This window comes from Oncorhynchus nerka, unplaced genomic scaffold (assembly GCF_034236695.1).
Source record: "Oncorhynchus nerka isolate Pitt River unplaced genomic scaffold, Oner_Uvic_2.0 unplaced_scaffold_121___fragment_2___debris, whole genome shotgun sequence".
Lineage (NCBI taxonomy): Eukaryota > Metazoa > Chordata > Actinopteri > Salmoniformes > Salmonidae > Oncorhynchus > Oncorhynchus nerka.
This window is the reverse complement of record NW_027039966.1, coordinates 29,622-48,707: the sequence shown is the minus strand read 5'-3', so window position 1 is coordinate 48,707 and position 19,086 is coordinate 29,622. Positions and strand designations below refer to the sequence as shown.

General features: G+C 44.0%; 2 protein-coding genes across 2 annotated transcripts; both read left to right on the top strand.

The window, feature by feature from the left end:
* Window positions 1-1,205: 1,205 nt before the first annotated feature.
* LOC115128076 (protein CREG1-like) lies at window positions 1,206-4,310 on the top strand. The gene is made up of 4 exons (XM_029657685.2): window positions 1,206-1,571; window positions 2,396-2,515; window positions 2,637-2,837; window positions 3,167-4,310. Exons 1-3 carry the CDS (start codon window positions 1,278-1,280, stop codon window positions 2,835-2,837), a joined length of 615 nt encoding a protein of 204 aa, XP_029513545.1. The 5' UTR covers window positions 1,206-1,277; the 3' UTR covers window positions 3,167-4,310.
* A 394-nt stretch (window positions 4,311-4,704) lies between these two features.
* On the top strand, window positions 4,705-17,978 carry LOC115123398 (T-cell surface glycoprotein CD3 zeta chain-like). Its single transcript, XM_065015600.1, has 7 exons — window positions 4,705-4,933; window positions 15,833-15,933; window positions 16,051-16,098; window positions 16,185-16,259; window positions 16,364-16,414; window positions 16,449-16,577; window positions 16,888-17,978. Exons 1-7 carry the CDS (start codon window positions 4,873-4,875, stop codon window positions 16,951-16,953), a joined length of 531 nt encoding a protein of 176 aa, XP_064871672.1. The 5' UTR covers window positions 4,705-4,872; the 3' UTR covers window positions 16,954-17,978.
* Window positions 17,979-19,086: the final 1,108 nt, after the last annotated feature.

Here is a 19,086-nt window from a genome sequence, read left to right as displayed (position 1 = left end):
AGCAGATTGTCGTAAAGCTTGACAGGATCTGTTTGCTCTCCCTCAAATGACTTCTGCAACTGTCGTCAGACAGGATTAATTTCAAACGTCAGGTAGACATAGTTGGTCTTGTCCATGTACGTGGCGTGGAGCACATCCGCCATGTATCAATGCTCACTGGCCTTGGTCTCTCAAAGTGGAGTTTCAGTTCTTCCCACTGGCTCAATATATGAGTTACTGCAGGCTCAATCGATAGCCAACGTGTGGCACACACTTTGGTGATCTGCAGGTGTTTCTGGCCACAATTAATGGTAACATACACACTGCTTTGTACGCCTCGTGCCGTTTGGGGGAAATCAAAAACCAGTTGTAGGTTTCCCTGATTAAGTACTCAACACTCCTAGGGATGGTTTCTTTGGATGCTGCACTGACAGCCAATTGTAAAGAATAGCACACACAGCGGATGAGTACAGATTGGGCAATGCACATTCTTCCTTTAAAATCTTGTGCACCCCAGTCATTACGGACGCATTATCAGTGCCAATAGCCTGAATATTCTCTTTTAAGGTTACACTTCTCAAGAAACTCAACTACACGCCTTTACTATTGATCTGGCATCACCCCCTCCAATTCAACCAGCCCGAGAAATATGGACTGGCTGTTATTTTATTGCAATTCTGAATCAACATGCAGGTATTTGAGACTCTGTTCATCAGTGGACTCATCCAAAAGGAGACTGAACTTCCCATCCCTAACTTCTGATGTTACCCTTTTGAGAAAACAAGGAGCCAGTACTCCCTTAATAATTTCTGTGCACTTGGTGCGGTGCATTTGGAAGTTTTTTGCCACAGAATCTGGGCAGCTTTCAAGCCATACCTAAATGGTTGAAATTACTGCTGGCCTGTTGCTGCCTGTGCACGAGCTGAGCGCCTGCTGGTGACGACACTCACAATGCACTTTTGCAGCCAGGCACGTGTGTTGTGACTGAGTGTGTGACAGAGGAAATCGGATTTGTGTCATTTAGAGGGAAAATGCATTTTAGCGTTTGAGTTACTTTTCAAAAGTTGCTAAAAGTTCCAAATACATTTTTAATAGTCGCTAAATTTGTGGCTAGATGCTGGTTGAAAAAAAGTTGCCAGGGTACTCTGAAAAGTTGCTAAATCTAGCAACAAAATTGCTACATTGGCATCACTGCACCCAGTTGTAAAGTCACATGACACACGTCCCTGATCACGTGACCGCAGCGTACAAAACACTTCGCGTTCCTTTCTTTCGACGTTCTTATACCTCAGTGGTTTATGGAGGAGATGGAAGTCAACATGAACACATTGCTGGCAGCAGGGCTTCTACTGCTTTTCGCTATGCCCGGAGAACTTTACAGAATCCCTCCGCACGAGGAAGTCGCCAGGATGGCTAGATTCGTCGCCAACCAGTGCAACTGGGCTTCCATGGCCACAATATCGACCCATGAGCCAGTGCAAGGACAACCCTTCTCCAATGCGTTCTCTACCAGTGACGGACCAGTTGGGTCTGGGACTGGGGTGCCCTACATGTACCTCACCACTATGGAGATCTCTGTCCAGGATTTAAAGGTGGGTAGGACAATATTTCTGTCAATTGCAACGTAGGAAAGGTATGGATCACTGGTGCCAACAATGTCAAGACAATACAATAACGTAAAGTCGATGACAGATAAGGTTATTATTTGCATGATGTCGCCTACTGCAAGAAAAAGTCCTTGTTCCATTTGTAGTTGACACTTTATTTCCATTTAGAGCCATGACTGAAAGTTGTTAAATTATGCAACTCATTGGCCCATCATGAGTCAGCTGCTTTTGGGGCGTGACACAGCAATTTTTTTGTAATGACGTCATATTTCAGTCTTATGTTGACTGTGGCAATGAATTGACAGCTCCTAGTCTGACCCAGCCAGCACCATGTATGCCAGTGTAACGGATGTGAAACGCTAGCTTAAGTTAGCGGTGGTGCGCGCTAAAGTGTTTCAATCGGTGACGTCACTTGCTCTGACAGTATACACACACACCTTGAAGTAGTACTTCCCTTTGCTCTGCAAGGGCCGCGGCTTTTGTGGAGCGATGGGTAACGATGGTGCAGAGGGTCCCTGGTTTGCGCCCGGGTATGGGTGAGGGGACTGTCTAAAGTTATACTGTTACACCAGTTTGACACACTCTTTGGGCTCAATTCAGTCAGATCACCATTAGCCAACATCCGCATGAACTTTGTTAGAGCTGTCAAATTCACAAGCGGCTCCTGGCATATACCTAAAGCCATAGGCTAAACTTTTGACCTTTTCTCTAATAAATAACCTACACAGGCCTATATGTGTGACACCATTCAAAAGGGATGTGCTGAAGAGTAAGGAGATACTGACTGACTGACTGACTGTGTGTTTCAGGTGAACCCCCAGGCTTCCTTGTCCATGTCCCTGGCCCAGACAGACTTCTGTAAGAACCAAGGATATGACCCTCAGGATCCCCTTTGTGCCCACATCATCTTCTCTGGCTCTGTGCTGGAGGTGAGGGTTAATGACATACACACACTCACACACACAATCACACACAATCAGTCTCACTCACTTGCACAGTGTTTATCTTCATGAATCCTCACTGTTCTGTTTACCTGTATGTTTCTGACAGATTAACGGTACAGAGGCCACCTTTGCCAAGAAAGCCCTGTTCAGTCGCCACCCTGAGATGGTCGACTGGCCCACCGACCACAACTGGTTCTTTGCCAAGATGAACATCACCAAGGTGTGGGTTTTGGACTACTTTGGAGGGGTAAAGACAGTCACCCCAGAAGACTACTTCAAGGCTACACCCTACAAGAGACACCACTGAGTGAGTAGCTATTGATGCTTTTCTCTTGCCTCTGAGGCCCTGTCCAGAAACAACCCCTAGCATCTGACACTGGATCAGTGACTAGGGGTTTCACTGCCTCGTGCAAATAATCTTAGGATGCACTTTTGTGGAGTGCACCTCTGAAACAGAGCCTGATTGGTCAGATGTCATGGAGTTTGATCAATGTGTCATCGATATGGTTTATTGTCAGGAATGAAAGTAATGAATAGCACTAGGTGCACGTGACAAAAATGTACTGAGTCACTGTTTTAGTTTACAGTGGCTCTAGAACAGCTGCCCGTTGTATTTCTGTCTTGTGATTCTTTTAGGAGGACACCACAGCCAGTTTGATGAGGAGGAATCCTAAGTGTTTCATAGTGATCTAGAGGGCAGGGGAGGATGGACCCAATATTTGGAACAATGAAGACTTTTTTTATTTTCTTCCCCCAACTAAATTTGCTCAATAATGGCCATTTGCTGAATTCCAAATAATGTAATATCTACTGGGGTGTCTGTGGGGGAAGGGGATGGTTTGGAATTCAGTGTTTCTCTCATATGCTTCCAATTTAAATGGATGCATCTCTGTGTGTAATTGTGGATTATACCCTTTAGGAAGTTCTATTGTTGTGCAATATAATTATTTTAAGAAGGACTGCCTTCGTTGTTAGGGAGTTCATTTAGCTTTTGTAGTTATAAGAAATAATTGATGGCATCTCTCCCATGTGAGCAGCCATATGCAGTTTTGTATTTTTACCACAAGAGGGGGAGGTGTGATGCTTGGTACAGACAGAAGCAACTGGCTTGAAGGGTAGTTTGACCAGATGACATATGTTGTTGTAGTAGTATGGAGGTGATTTTTGTTTAATGCCATTTGGGGTATGCATTTGGGGTATGCCTACAAGGGTACCACCACTCTATTGTTTTTGGACAATGCCACCAATAAGCTGTAGCAAGGTAAACAAACTCACATTCTGGGTGGCAGACGCTAGCGCCATAGAATACCTTTTAATGTAGGTATCCATCAAATTAGAATAAGTTGTAATTTGGGTGAACCATTTCTTTAAAGCAGAGGAAAAACATGACGCTCTTGTTGAATTAAATTGTGTGTTATAGTTAGTGGTATGTGTTGATTATGAAGCATTGCACTTGTCATCTGCAAATCCATTTCTCATTTTACAAGTAAACCTTTTGTAGTCTAGTCTTCATTTAATCAGTTTGGGTCTAATTCATTTAAATTCAATATCATGCCAAAATATAACTAAATATGATATGCATTTAAAACAAAATATATTCAGTTTTACAACATCACTTCTGATTTTTGCTGGAATTTAAATACATTCTTTGTATATTTTCTACGTGAAATAAGTATTTATATGCTCCTCTATTCTCTATTGATGCTGACACGATACATATTTTTGTAAACAAAATGATGGAGGATTTGTATAAATAAAGCTATATTTTGTATGTATAGTACTTTCCTTTGTTCTTGTTAAATGTAATATTTCTCTTATTAAATAATCAGGTTGGTTTTCCCATGTAGGATGCAAGTAAGCATGACTGGTCACACTGGGCTACTAAGTAGATGAGTCCAATAGAACTTATAGCACACAGCTCTTCAGTCACTGGGCTACTAAGTAGATGAGTCCAATACAATTGTATAACACACAGCCCTTCAGTCAAAAACATATTCCTCTCAACATTGACAGGAAGTGCCTCCTCTGAGTAATGAGAAGGAGCCATGTCTTTATAGTTGAGGACAAGGGAAGTGTAGGCCAGGCTGAGAGAGGCGTGTGTGTCTGTCTTGTGTAACCAGGTGGAGCAACACTAAGCCACTTCCTGTACGCTAAGGCGGAGCCGCCAGCGAGTCGAGCATCACTCAGCCTCAAGCAGCTGCTGTAGGAGGACAACACAGCAAGAGACACGAGAACGAGAGGTTGCCCACAAAACCCAGCTTTGGAGGCCCAGAAAGACAGCAGAGAGGAGTGTGGGACGGATTCTAAGAAGGTGTTTGACCGCACCCATCCAGAGAGGAGCGATGGACCCTCGGAAGTGGACGGGAGGCCTGCTGGTCCTGTCTACTACACTACCCTATGTCGGTAAGACCCCTCCAAACCCTGTTTCTCTTTGCACCTGGGCTTATCCCTGACCCCTGTCAATCGGTACTCAACCATCTGAAGCCTCCAACAACCTGGTATCATCAAAGAGCTGGTGTAACTCTGTAGTATTTAGCTGAAAGTCTAGTTTACTCATTATAGACCATTATACAGCTGTACAGGCACCCACTCAAATGGAGTCGTACTACCTATGATGCCTGCACGGTGCTTTGAATCCCGCTGGGTTAAACACCGCTCACTCACGGTGGTGTCCTCCGTTTCTCAACAAGCGTCGGCCATCTTTGATGAAGCAGGAAAATACAACTGAGGAGGGCAAAACACAGCGCTGTAGTCATATAGAGGGTTTAATAAACACAAGAGTTCCAGATTCTCACACAGGTGTTTAGAACCAGGGATATTGTTAGAGGAAATGCTAACTTGACCCATATTTAACTTCTTGGCCCTGAATGAAGGGACTTTTTACTACCACATTTACTACTCTCTCCATCGTGTCAATGCCCTCACGTTGGTTTGGATTGGCTTTCAAATGTTCCGTTACTGTGAAGTGTGTGATCTGTATTGTACACAAGTGAACCGACGGACAGAGACCCGGCTCTGACTTTGAGTTGGGTTTTGATCATGTGGAGAATACAGAGGTGTCTGCTGTCTCCGTCCACTCTGTTGTGTTCTCTCATCAAAGGGGACAGGTTGAATATTTTTTTAAACAAGCCAATTTAAAACATCTACCTAGATTTGTTAATTCCAGTAAAATTATCATATTCTTGTTTCCTGTTTCAACAGTCCTTCTCAAACCCTCACTGTCAGTGTAAGTTATGGTATTGTTGTTGTATTGTTATATTTAAGAAATAAGGCCTGAAGAGGGTGTAGTGTATGGTCAATATACCATGGTTAAGGGTTGTTCGTATGCACTGCGCAACGCAGAGTGCCTGGATAAAGCCCTTATCCGTGGTATAACCATATACCACAAACCCCTGAGGTATCTTATTGCTGGTATAAACTGGTTATACATGTAATTAGTTTGAAAATAAAAGAGCCGCACACTCTAGGAGCTCAGATGCAAACATTATACCCTGATGGATTATACCCTGATGGATTCTACCCTGATGAAGACAGCTCGGCTGTGGAAACGTTGGTAATTAAATGTTTGTATCTGAGCTCCTAGAGTGTGCGGCTCTCTTTTATTTTCAAGTTTCTACTCCGCTAGCCAGCACCTCGTCTTAATAGGTGTGCGTTTCTTTTTCTTCTAGACATGTAATTAGAACAGTCAAAATAAATGTTTTGTTATACGGTCTCAAATACCACGGCTTTCAGCCAATCCGTATTCAGGGCTCGAACCACCCAGTTTATAATATAGTGCAAAGTATGTGGTGCATTACTCTCAATCAATAATAATAATATTATTATATTGAAATTAGGGAAAGTCTATCTGGACAAATACTGTTTTCATTGTGAGTAGCTATATACCTTACCATTACCTTGTCATTATCACTTAGCACTGTGCTGTAATGTTCTACCAGAAAGGATAATGTAATCATAGAACACAACCAGGGAAATAAAGGTTATGGTAAGGTTTAGAAAAGGAGGAGAGAAAGCATCATGATTAGACTTTTCTCTCTCAAAGACAGAGAGTGAGGGGTCACTTGAAGAATATCTAATGCAGAAATATATTTTGGATTGGTTCACGCTAACAACGAAATTGCTAATGATTACTTCATTTAAAAAGATTTATTTCATAATTGTAACTTTCGGCGACGTAGGCTAGTCTACAGTATGTGTGACTGTTCGTGTGAGCGCTCGGGCCCCGTTGTCAACCAGGTTGTATTTATTAGAGGTCCCCCATTAGCTGCTGCCATTAGCTACTCTTCCTGGGGTCCAAACACATTAAGACACTTACATTACCCATAAAACAACATATAAAACAGTACATCATATAACATTATTACACCAATACATATTTACAATACAAAATGTATAATACCACCATACAACAATATTACTATGTGTGTGTGTAGAGTGCGTGCGTGTGTAGAGTGTGCGTGCGTGTGTAGAGTGTGCGTGCGTGTGTAGAGTGTGTGTGTGTGTGTGTAGAGTGTGTGTGCGTTCGTATGCGTGTGAATGACGGTCAATGGTCAACTCTTTATTTAGATAAGCAATTTAAAAATCTGGAAAGTTTTCTGGTTACTGTACTATGCGTTTAAATAATGGTGGGTTCTTTTGGACAATATACAAGTGTCCTATTCGGACGGTAAAGATGTTTAGGTTACGATGGTCCTTGCTGGACAAGTCCTCTTACACACTTATTAGAGAACGTGTCAGTGTCGTCAATAGCTTCTCCACTTTGCGCTTTATGATTTGCTCATTGTATTTGCATTAGAGAAACAATCGATGTATTTCAACCTCCATTTAATTTTCAGTCAGTGGTTCTCTCCTTTCTGCCAGTTGGCTGTGCCATTTGGGGAAGCTTTGTTTTTGAACCCGTCATAGAACACAGTGTTTGGTGTGAGATACATTACTGTAACCATGACAGGGTTGGGGTTGTCTCTCACTCATATCCCGCTGAGACAGAGAACCATGTAGGAGGGCCTTCTGTTTCCACTCTCAACAACACAAGAGTTTGAAAGTTGATACTACCAGTTACACTATTAACTAATTAAATCCCAATGACAAAGGCAGGTCCATAAAATCTGAAATGACATGTAGTGATATTTATTTCATCACAGTGAGCAACTTTTGTGGTTTAAGATGCAGTTTATGTAAAATTACAAATGTGTTGATTTGCAGAATTTTTATTTAAAAAATGCAATGGTCTATTCAAAATGTTTTAATGCAATTCATCCAGCTAAATTGCACCCTTAATATTGGCCTGCGTGTTAAACTAAACTATGCTGTCATTGCTCAACAGGCTCTAAAGACTGATCAACAATCTCTGAATCTCTGAAAAATAAAAAATAAACATGTTTTTTTTTACTACTCAAATCATCTGATTATGTAATTGAAACATAAACAGTCTGTCTTCAGAGGCAAAAGCTGAATGGAAATGTATTCACGTCTTCCAAAAGAGTTTTCCGTGGGTGAAATCACATCACTCAATGACGGTACATCAAAGTTGCTGAGTGTCACTTTTTAAACAAGGATTTTAACACACCTACTTGTTTCTCTCTTTCCAACAAACTTCTACCGAGAAATGACAGATGTTGATGTCACCACACTGCAAAATAATCTATCAAAACAAAGATTTCAGTCAGTTTCCTTTTAGGAGACCAGTAGATAGATGGTATGTTCCATCAACACGGTCACTGGCAGTACATTACGCTAAAGTTGGCAATAAAAGACCTCAGCAGCAAACTCTTTAACAACAATTAAAAAGCTTGTTACCTTTGACCTTTACATTCAAATTGTCACCGTTTACTTGTGGCCACTGCACTGGTCAGTCCTGAGATGGACTAGACTGAGGCTACTATTCAATCAAACACACAATCCTTGTTTTATGGGTGGGCTATTTCAAAATGATCTCCCCTTAATGTAATAATCAATGTTGGATTCACATACTCAGTGAAAAACAGGCTAGGTTCCCACACAACGTAGACAAATTCCAATATTTCTGTTTAAAATATTTTTTCTTGCAAATTCACATGCATACATTTACACACTCAAAATTGTGCAATATATTATACAACTGGACTCTGTAGCGTCTCAGGGTTTGAGATACGAACTCTGACCGCAATGCAGAGAGAGACCGAGATATGGTCTTGTAGCGAAGCAGCTGTTTCTTAAAAATAGTTATTAGGAAACAACCTGCGGAGCTCATCATGTCAGGTCTGATACACCCGCCCCCACCACCTGTATCCATGCCCCCCCCCAGCCTCTCACTGACAGCTTCACACTCAAAGCTTCCTGTGTCAGATATCACTTCACGATGATCTGCGATCTAGTACTTGACCGTAATCATAGCTCACGTTTCATGGTGCTGGGGTTAATCACATTACATTTAATTTCCTGTCAGTAGGCCTCTTACAGGACATGTGGTTTCTCCATAGCCCTGTAGTTCAGTTTGGAGTGTGGGTGTAGTTGACCCTAACCTAAGGTGCACAACATGTAATCAGGGTTAACCTTCACTTGTTCACATGTAAATGTGTTGCACAATGGAAGTATTGCACAATATGGTGCTATAAAGCATCACATTTGAGTATGAAGTAATGATGAACACAGATCAATTTGTTAATGTCAACCTTAACGTGATGAACTATCTGGAGCAAGTACTTTGAAGTGGAGACAAAGTATTGCTGTTCCTGCCACATGTGTTTGGCCCTTTCTGCAGAGGCCCCTGAGGAGGCTTTAACCACACTAAGGTTTACCTGTGGTGGGAAGGGAGAGACTGTCTGTGAGGCGACCACAGCCACGATCATGGCAGTGATAGTGGAAACGTCTCCCTCCTAGGTCAAAAGACAAGAAGTTACTGAAAACAAATCAATTGTTTACTGAATGACCTCATTGTAAATGTTGTTTTGTAGTATGTACACATTAAAAGGTGCTACAAACACAGAACAAAGACTGTTCATTTAGTCAATCACTCACTCAATGTCCAATTCCGCTCAGTAAACTGTGGGCCATCTGTCGTTAAGCATCAGAATCATCTTTTATTCCTACACATGCCCAGAATATGACTTGGTGCTGCTAGCAATTAACAATATAGTGAGAGAAACAGAATGTACACAAACTGCTCTAGTCCTTCAGATCCGCTTTAGCCAACATCCGCACAGCGGTCGTTTCGGCGGTGCCGGCGGTAGGACTGCGTTAGGAGCTGTCAAATCCACAAACGGCTCCTGGCATTATACCTAAAGCGGACATTGCCATTGGCTGCACGGAGTGGCATGAACATAAATCCCATGCAGCCTTGTTTCTAAGTCAGAACAGTGGAATGTGAGATGTGATCTACACCTCCGTTATGATGATAGACACTATTTGGTTGAATGTTTTTCAATGTGAGTGTCATTATTTCTATACAGCCTCCACTTTCTCCTTCTGAACTTCTAACGCCAGTGGGACAGTGTGGCTTTGTGACAATGATCGCAAGAGCAGCTGCTCGCCAATTTGACAGCTCCAATGCAGTTCCACCTCCTTCGACAACGGCAAAACATCCGCTATGCGGGTGTCTGCTATCGCCGGTTAACCCTTGATCTGATTGAAGCCAGAGTTTACATGCATTATACAAAAAAGTCAAGTGAATACAGTTGATGCGGTGCGCAACGCTGTGCACCGTGCCTCAGTCTCTACCGTTTACACTGAGTGTACAAAACATTAGGAACACCTGCTCTTTCCATGACCAGGTGAAGCTGTGCACCGTGCCTCAGTCTCTACCGTTTACACTGAGTGTACAAAACATTAGGAACACCTGCTCTTTCCATGACCAGGTGAAGCTGTGCACCGTGCCTCAGTCTCTACCATTTACACTGAGTGTACAAAACATTAGGAACACCTGCTCTTTCCATGACCAGGTGAAGCTGTGCACCGTGCCTTAGTCTCTACCGTTTACACTGAGTGTACAAAACATTAGGAACACCTGCTCTTTCCATGACCAGGTGAAGCTGTGCACCGTGCCTTAGTCTCTACCGTTTACACTGAGTGTACAAAACATTAGGAACACCTGCTCTTTCCATGACCAGGTGAAGCTGGGATCCCTTATTGATATCACTTGTTAAATCCACTTCAATCAGTGTAGATGAAGGGGAGGAGACAGGTTAAAGAAGGATTTTTAAGCCTTGAGACAATTGAGACATGGATTGTGTCTGTGTGCCATTCAGTGGGTGAATGGGCAAAACAAAACATTTAAGTGCCTTTGAACAGGGTATGGTAGTAGGTGCCAGGCACACCGGTTTGTGTCAAGAACTTCAATGCTGCTGGGTTTTCATGCTCAACAGTTTACTGTGTGTATCAAGAATGGAGTCAACATGGGCCAGCACCCCTGTGGAACGCTTTCGACATGCCCCAACGATTTGAGGCGATTCTGAGAGCAAAAGGTGGTGCAACTCAATATTGGGAAGGTGTTCCTAATATTTGTACACTCAGTGTATATTATGTTGACCTAAGACTGCAGGAACAATCCCACACAGGACCTGTAGGACTTTGTTTTAAGGGTCAGGGTACAACTTTATGCTTCTGATTCCAGACATTCAATAGCTCTGCCTGCGTCACACTTTCAATAGCTCTGCCTCCGTCACACTTTCAATAGCTCTGCCTCCGTCACACTTTCAATAGCTCTGCCTACGTCACACTTTCAATAGCTCTGCCTACGTCACACTTTCAACAGCTCTGCCTCCGTCCCACTTTCTGAGGGTAAACGACAGAACAGACAAAGGGTCAGGAAGGATGAAGGAAATACATTTTAAATGGAAATAACTTTGACATTGTGATGCTGTAGTCTTTACACAGAGCAGACCTCAATGAAACAATTCACAAATGACCATACAATCTAGCTGTGTTCTATAGCTGTTGCTGTAGGTTTTATTATTTGCACAATTAATTAAATACATTTTTTGGATTCTGAAAGGCAAGGAAAACCAGCCGAATGTTCAATTCTGAACTCAATCATCAAGCTGCAAACATTTTGAATTGAGTATATATTTTAGTCTCCTTGGATAAACGCATTCACCAAATGACTACATTATTACTTGATTAGATTAAGAAAGCATTTCCTGTTGTAGTGTTTCGATGAGGCCCCTCTTACAAGGTCCTAACAGGGTCGTCTTCATTAGCGCACACATTAGCAAAACATTTTGCAACAGGAAACGAAAACCAGTGTTTATTATTGGACAATTTCAGGTGCCTGACACATGTAGACTACTGCTCATCCTCCTCTCTCATTCACTGACTGACACATGTAGACTACTGCTCAGCCTCCTCTCTCATTCACTGACTGACACATGTAGACTACTGCACAGCCTCCTCTCTCATTCACTGACTGACACGTGTAGACTACTGCACAGCCTCCTCTCTCATTCACTGACTGACACGTGTAGACTACTGCACAGCCTCCTCTCTCATTCACTGACTGACACGTGTAGACTACTGCACAGCCTCCTCTCTCATTCACTGACTGACACATGTAGACTACTGCACAACCTCCTCTCTCATTCACTGACTGACACATGTAGACTACTGCACAGCCTCCTCTCTCATTCACTGACTGACACATGTAGACTACTGCACAGCCTCCTCTCATTCATTGACTGACACATGTAGACTGCTGCATATCCTCCCTCTCTCATTCACTGACTGACACATGTAGACTACTGCTCAGCCTCCTCTCTCATTCACTGACTCAGCCTCCTCTCTCATTCACTGACTGACACATGTGCACAGCCTCCCTCTCTCATTCACTGACTGACACATACTCCTCAGCCTCTCTCATTCACTGACTGACACATGTAGACTACTGCACAGCCTCCTCATTCTCTCATTCATTCTACTGCCTCCTCTCTCATTCACTGACACACATAGACTACTGCACAGCCTCCTCTCTCATTCACTGACTGACACATATAGACTACTGCTCAGCCTCCTCTCATTCACTGACTGACACATGCTCAGCCTCCTCTCTCATTCACTGACTGACACAGCTACTGCTCAGCCTCTCTCATTCACTGACTGACACATGTAGACTACTGCTCAGCCTCCTCTCTCACTTCACTCCTCTCTCATTCACTGACACATGTGCACAGCCTCCTCTCTCATTCACTGACTGACACTCAGCCTCCTCTCTCATTCACTGACTGACACATGCACAGCCTCCTCTCTCATTCACTGACTGACACTGCACAGCCTCCTCTCTCATTCACTGACTGACACATGTAGACTACTGCACAGCCTCCTCTCTCATTCACTGACTGACACATGTAGACTACTGCACAGCCTCCTCTCTCATTCACTGACTGACACGTGTAGACTACTGCTCAGCCTCCTCTCTCATTCACTGACTGACACGTGTAGACTACTGCACAGCCTCCTCTCTCATTCACTGACTGACACATGTACATTTACATTACATTTAAGTCATTTAGCAGACGCTCTTATCCAGAGCGACTTACAAATTGGTGCATTCACCTTATGACATCCAGTGGAACAGCCACTTTACAATAGTGCATCTAAATCTTTTAAGGGGGTGAGAAGGATTACTTTATCCTATCCTAGGTATTCCTTAAAGAGGTGGGGTTTCAGGTGTCTCCGGAAGGTGGTGATTGACTCCGCTGTCCTGGCGTCGTGAGGGAGTTTGTTCCACCATTGGGGGGCCAGAGCAGCGAACAGTTTTGACTGGGCTGAGCGGGAACTGTACTTCTTCAGTGGTAGGGAGGCGAGCAGGCCAGAGGTGTAGGGTGTAGGGCCTGATCAGAGCCTGGAGGTACTGAGGTGCCGTTCCCCTCACAGCTCCGTAGGCAAGCACCATGGTCTTGTAGCGGATGCGAGCTTCAACTGGAAGCCAGTGGAGAGAGCGGAGGAGCGGGGTGACGTGAGAGAACTTGGGAAGGTTGAACACCAGACGGGCTGCGGCGTTCTGGATGAGTTGTAGGGGTTTAATGGCACAGGCAGGGAGCCCAGCCAACAGCGAGTTGCAGTAATCCAGACGGGAGATGACAAGTGCCTGGATTAGGACCTGCACCGCTTCCTGTGTGAGGCAGGGTCGTACTCTGCGGATGTTGTAGAGCATGAACCTACAGGAACGGGACACCGCCTTGATGTTAGTTGAGAACGACAGGGTGTTGTCCAGGATCACGCCAAGGTTCTTAGCGCTCTGGGAGGAGGACACAATGGAGTTGTCAACCGTGATGGCGAGATCATGGAACGGGCAGTCCTTCCCGGGAGGAAGAGCAGCTCCGTCTTGCCGAGGTTCAGCTTGAGGTGGTGATCCGTCATCCACACTGATATGTCTGCCAGACATGCAGAGATGCGATTCGCCACCTGGTCATCAGAAGGGGAAAGAGAAGATTAATTGTGTGTCGTCTGCATAGAAATGATAGGAGAGACCATGTGAGGTTATGACAGAGCCAAGTGACTTGGTGTATAGCGAGAATAGGAGAGGGCCTAGAACAGAGCCCTGGGGGACACCAGTGGTGAGCACGTGGTGAGGAGACAGATTCTCGTAGACTGTAGACTACTGCACAGCCTCCTCTCTCATTCACTGCAGGTGCAAGTAGACAGCAGATTGCAGGAGAAAACATCTCCACATCTACAAATACATGTATTATTACTAAACAGCAAGGGCTCTGTGCATGTAGACAGTTACCTGGAGGTCACATGATCATCCAGACACACAGATCAGGAAAAAAGGAGAATTGTGAACTTTTCTGAATGTGGAAACACACACACACACTTGCCTCTGTATTCACCGTGCTGAAGGTCTCCTCCTATTGTCCCTCTGAAGGTAAACTCAGTTCAAGGCCAGGTGTTCCTAATGTTTTGTATACTCAGTGTATACTGTATACACTTCTTGAGAGCTTACTGACCACAGTGTTTGTGTCTCAGCCACCCCAAGGCCTGACCACAGTGTTTCAGTGTCTCAGCCATCCTGAGGCCTGACCACAGTGTTTCAGTGTCTCAGCCATCCTGAGGCCTGACCACAGTGTTTCAGTGTCTCAGCCATCCTGAGGCCTGACCACAGTGTTTCAGTGTCTCAGCCATCCTGAGGCCTGACCACAGTGTTTCAGTGTCTCAGCCATCCTGAGGCCTGACCACAGTGTTTCAGTGTCTCAGCCATCCTGAGGCCTGACCACAGTGTTTCAGTGTCTCAGCCATCCTGAGGCCTGACCACAGTGTTTCAGTGTCTCAGCCATCCTGAGGCCTGACCACAGGGTTTCAGTGTCTCAGCCATCCTGAGGCCGGGCCACAGGGTTTTAGTGTCTCAGCCATCCTGAGGCCGGGCCACAGGGTTTTAGTGTCTCAGCCATCCTGAGGCCTGACGACAGGGTTTCAGTGTCTCAGCCATCCTGAGGCCTGACCACAGTGTTTCAGTGTCTCAGCCATCCTGAGGCCTGACCACAGTGTTTCAGTGTCTCAGCCATCCTGAGGCCTGACCACAGTGTTTCAGTGTCTCAGCCATCCTGAGGCCTGACCACAGTGTTTCAGTGTCTCAGCCATCCTGAGGCCGGGCCACAGGGTTTTAGTGTCTCAGCCATCCTGAGGCCGGGCCACAGGGTTTTAGTGTCTCAGCCATCCTGAGGCCTGACGACAGGGTTTCAGTGTCTCAGCCATCCTGAGGCCTGACCACAGGGTTTCATCGGTTTCTGTAATCCTGACTGCGTCCTTATCGTCAGTCTCTCTCTTGGAGGCCAAACTGTTTCTAGATCAGATATGTCCTAGTGGAAATGACAGATAAGGAGGGGGAGGGTGTATTTTGCAGTCCATGGACCGATACCTATCGTTTGGATGTGGCTGATTTGGTCTCTAAGCTTTAGTCAGTCCTGGTACAAAGTAAGTTGGAAATAGGTCTTTGCTGATGCCATATAAGTAACAGAAACACACACCTGGGGCTCACATAGGCAGTTATACCACCTCAGACTCAGAACGTGTTGCAGCTGAAACCACTGAGCTAGATACAGCTCCACTCACCCCCACCACAAAAGGCTTAGAGTCACAGCAACCACACTGAGCCTGACTGTCATATGACTGTCTTCCTGAGACGCACAGAGAGAGAAATGAAAAAGTTAACAAACTGTTTCTGTTCTATACGTGTGTGTGTGTGAGAAAGTGAGTGTACATAGACACATACCCACTCTCACACACACACCTACTTCCATTCACCTTCCTGACATAATCTTTCTACCAGTGAGGGGTGGGTTTTACCGGGGGTGTTTGTGTGTGTTCTCATTAATGTCAACCTCTCCCCTGCAGAGGCGATTACCCCACTGTACGACCCTAAACTCTGCTACATTCTGGACGGCTTCCTCCTTCTCTACGGTCTCGTCATCACTGGACTGTTGCTCAGAGAGAAAGTGAGTCCAAGTTTATACACCACAGATGCAGATTAACCTCTGACTGGATATACGGGTACCAGTTGTTTTTAGGACCAGTTATTGTCTCAACATATTTGGCTGATCTCTGTCTTGTAGTTCTTCAAGTCCAAGGGCAAGATATTGGAGGATGACGATACCTACACTGTGAGTAGTTGTGTGTGTGTGTGTGGCAGAGGGAGGGGGGGGGGTTTGTGTTGATGATCCTGGAACACTGTCCCTGTGTTTTGTAGGATCTGAAACCTACGGACGGGGGCGGTTATGGACGAATAAACAGAAAAGATCCAGAGAGTGCGACGGCACGCGATGTAAGTGTGTGTGGATCTATATGTCGTGTAGAAGAATGAGATTCCTATTACCCCAATCATGCATCAAAAGCCTGATTCTGTGTACCTTGTTATATTATTCACAGAATCGCAGGAATAATGACGACACTTACGGTAAGTGCATTACCCAACATACAGTATCATTTCATGTTAGTTTAGATATTATAATAGATATGGATGTTTCTCATAACTCACTGTTTCCCTCCGCAGTCCCTTAAAAAACCAACAGACGACACGTACAGGGAGATCGCTGTGAAGGACAAGCAGCGCCGCAGGAACAAGAACGACCAGGTGTACCAGGTGTGTAGTTGAAGTTTATTTGTGGGATGCACAGGATACACATGGTTCACACAGTCCAACGAAACGCTTACTTGCACGTTCCCTATTGACCACGCCCCACCGCTGAAACCAACCAATTAACAAGGCCCGAATACACAAACAACAGCCCTTTCACTATTAGTTTCTCTCTGAGGGGACAGTGGTAGGGAAGTAGATGAGAGGGAAGGAAGTGTGCAGTGAGGGGTTTGGAACAAAGTGGATGAGGCAAGGGTTTAGTGAGAGATTTGGGATCAATCCTAGTTGACTGTGTCCCTCTCCATCTCTCTATCAGGGTTTGAGTGCCGCCACCAAGGATACCTATGACTCTCTCCAGATGCAGCCTCTCCCTCCTCGCTAACAGAAACATCATGGAGGATCTCGCCTCGTCCAGCAGTCTGTCCTGCTTGCCTTTCTATCTGCAACCAGTATACTAACAGAAACATCATGGAGGATCACGCCTCGTCCAGCGGTCTGTCCTGCTTGCCTTTCTATCTGCAACCAGTATACTAACAGAAACATCATGGAGGATCACGCCTCGTCCAGCGGTCTGTCCTGCTTGCCTTTCTATCTGCAACCAGTATACTAACAGAAACATCATGGAGGATCACGCCTCGTCCAGCGGTCTGTCCTGCTTGCCTTTCTATCTGCAACCAGTATACTAACAGAAACATCATGGAGGATCACGCCTCGTCCAGCGGTCTGTCCTGCTTGCCTTTCTATCTGCAACTAGTATACTGCTACAGCGTTGTTGTATGCAAAAGTTACATATCCCTCTTCTCAAATCATTTTCCATTGGTGAATAGTTAGTTATTTACCCAGCAACATCTAATAATCACTGATATCTACAACAGTCCTTGTTGTGTAAAAAGTATGTTGGCAGTTGTGTTACTCCCTATTTATCTTTCAGGCTTTTGTTGGAAAATCTGTAGACTTTTGCGCCAGTAACAATTTCATAACTGTCTTAATATATGTACTTGATTATATTTTATCACTATTTTATGACTTTAGCTCGCCTCTTCTCCCCATACACCCCCAGTCTGTAACCTTTGACCCTGACACTCATTCTACCAACCCTTCCTCATTGGCTACTGCTTTTCTAGTTTATACCTGGAGTAATGTAATTAAAGAATAAATATGTAGGTTGTTATTTTGCATACAGTGTACAGTGTACTTTCCCCTCATGTTTACCTTTGACCCTGACACTCATTCTACCAACCCTTCCTCATTGGCTACTGCTTTTCTAGTTTATACCTGGAGTAATGTAATTAAAGAATAAATATGTAGGTTGTTATTTTGCATACAGTGTACAGTGTAAACTTTCCCCTCATGTTTATAAGAAATAATGTGCCTCAGCACTATAATAAAGCCATTACAAAGATCTGATTATCAGGTTTGTCCTTTTCTTCTGCAAAGGAGAGACACAATGGCAACAATGTTACTACTTTTAATGATGTTTATAACAAAGTTACAGTAAGAGATTTTTCATATACATTTGTAAGTAAAAAAAAAAAAAAACGTAATCCCCCAAATACAGCAGACAAACAGGTCGACAAGATGGGACATAGTTAAACGACTACGGTCTCCCTACGTTGTTCCCGTGACAACAGTGTGGCGTGATAGTAGTTCATATAGCAGTAGTAAGCTAGTATACTGTTGAGTGGGTGTGTTCATCATCTATGTAGTCTGCCAAGTAGTGACATCACACCTTGCATTGCCACAACCATGGGTGTCACCACCTAGTGTTAGTGTGACAACTGCTACCTCACTAAACGAGACAGGAGGAAGTAGGGACCAGATTTTGGAGTGGTGTACTGTAATCCGTTACGTTATCAGCTAAAATCTTGTAATCAGATTATACTTTTGAAAAACTAGATGATTACTTCTTGGTTTACAAAAATGTTACATTGACACCTTTCTGTTTTATCAATGACATTAAATTAGGCATTGAAAAGCATTTACGTTTATTTCCACTGAGCGAGTCTGATCACAAGTCAGAGACACAACAAATGTGTTGTTTGGATCATTTTAGTCAACTTCTAATGCCTCTTAAGGGGAAAGTAATCTAAAAGTAATCAGATTGATACTGAGTAATCTAAGTTAATTAACGTTACAATTTCAGATAACTAGTAGTGGATTACATTTAGAAAGTAACCTACCCAACTCTGTGTGGGTGTTAGAAAAAGATATGCAGGCCGACACGTTTTCTTTTTTTTGTTAAAAGTATTAAATCACAATACACAGGCAGTGAATCGAGGCACTGAATCCTAAAACATACAAAAATACCTTACATTTGACCATCTACCAACAGTAAGATCATTCTGCATTGACATCCATACTGAATGAGAAACAACAATTAAGCTCTTTTCAAAACACATTTTCTGCTTGACTATATCTTCCCTGAAATGTACCATAATATACATTGCGCTTTGGATGCCAGTGCTTGGTTCTGTATCGGTCTACTACAGTATAAATACTGCTAGGGAGTAGAAAG

What these genes read in the sequence shown, in the direction of transcription:
- LOC115128076 (XM_029657685.2), top strand. Translation starts at nt 1,278, where the DNA reads ATGGAGGAGATGGAAGTCAACATGAACACATTGCTGGCAGCAGGGCTT. An exon ending in TCTCTGTCCAGGATTTAAAG is followed by an intron (nt 1,572 to 2,395) that starts GTGGGTAGGACA and finishes TGTGTGTTTCAG; the next exon opens with GTGAACCCCCAGGCTTCCTT. An exon ending in TCTCTGGCTCTGTGCTGGAG is followed by an intron (nt 2,516 to 2,636) that starts GTGAGGGTTAAT and finishes TGTTTCTGACAG; the next exon opens with ATTAACGGTACAGAGGCCAC.
- LOC115123398 (XM_065015600.1), top strand. Translation starts at nt 4,873, where the DNA reads ATGGACCCTCGGAAGTGGACGGGAGGCCTGCTGGTCCTGTCTACTACA. An exon ending in GACTGTTGCTCAGAGAGAAA is followed by an intron (nt 15,934 to 16,050) that starts GTGAGTCCAAGT and finishes TCTGTCTTGTAG; the next exon opens with TTCTTCAAGTCCAAGGGCAA. An exon ending in AGAGTGCGACGGCACGCGAT is followed by an intron (nt 16,260 to 16,363) that starts GTAAGTGTGTGT and finishes TATTATTCACAG; the next exon opens with AATCGCAGGAATAATGACGA.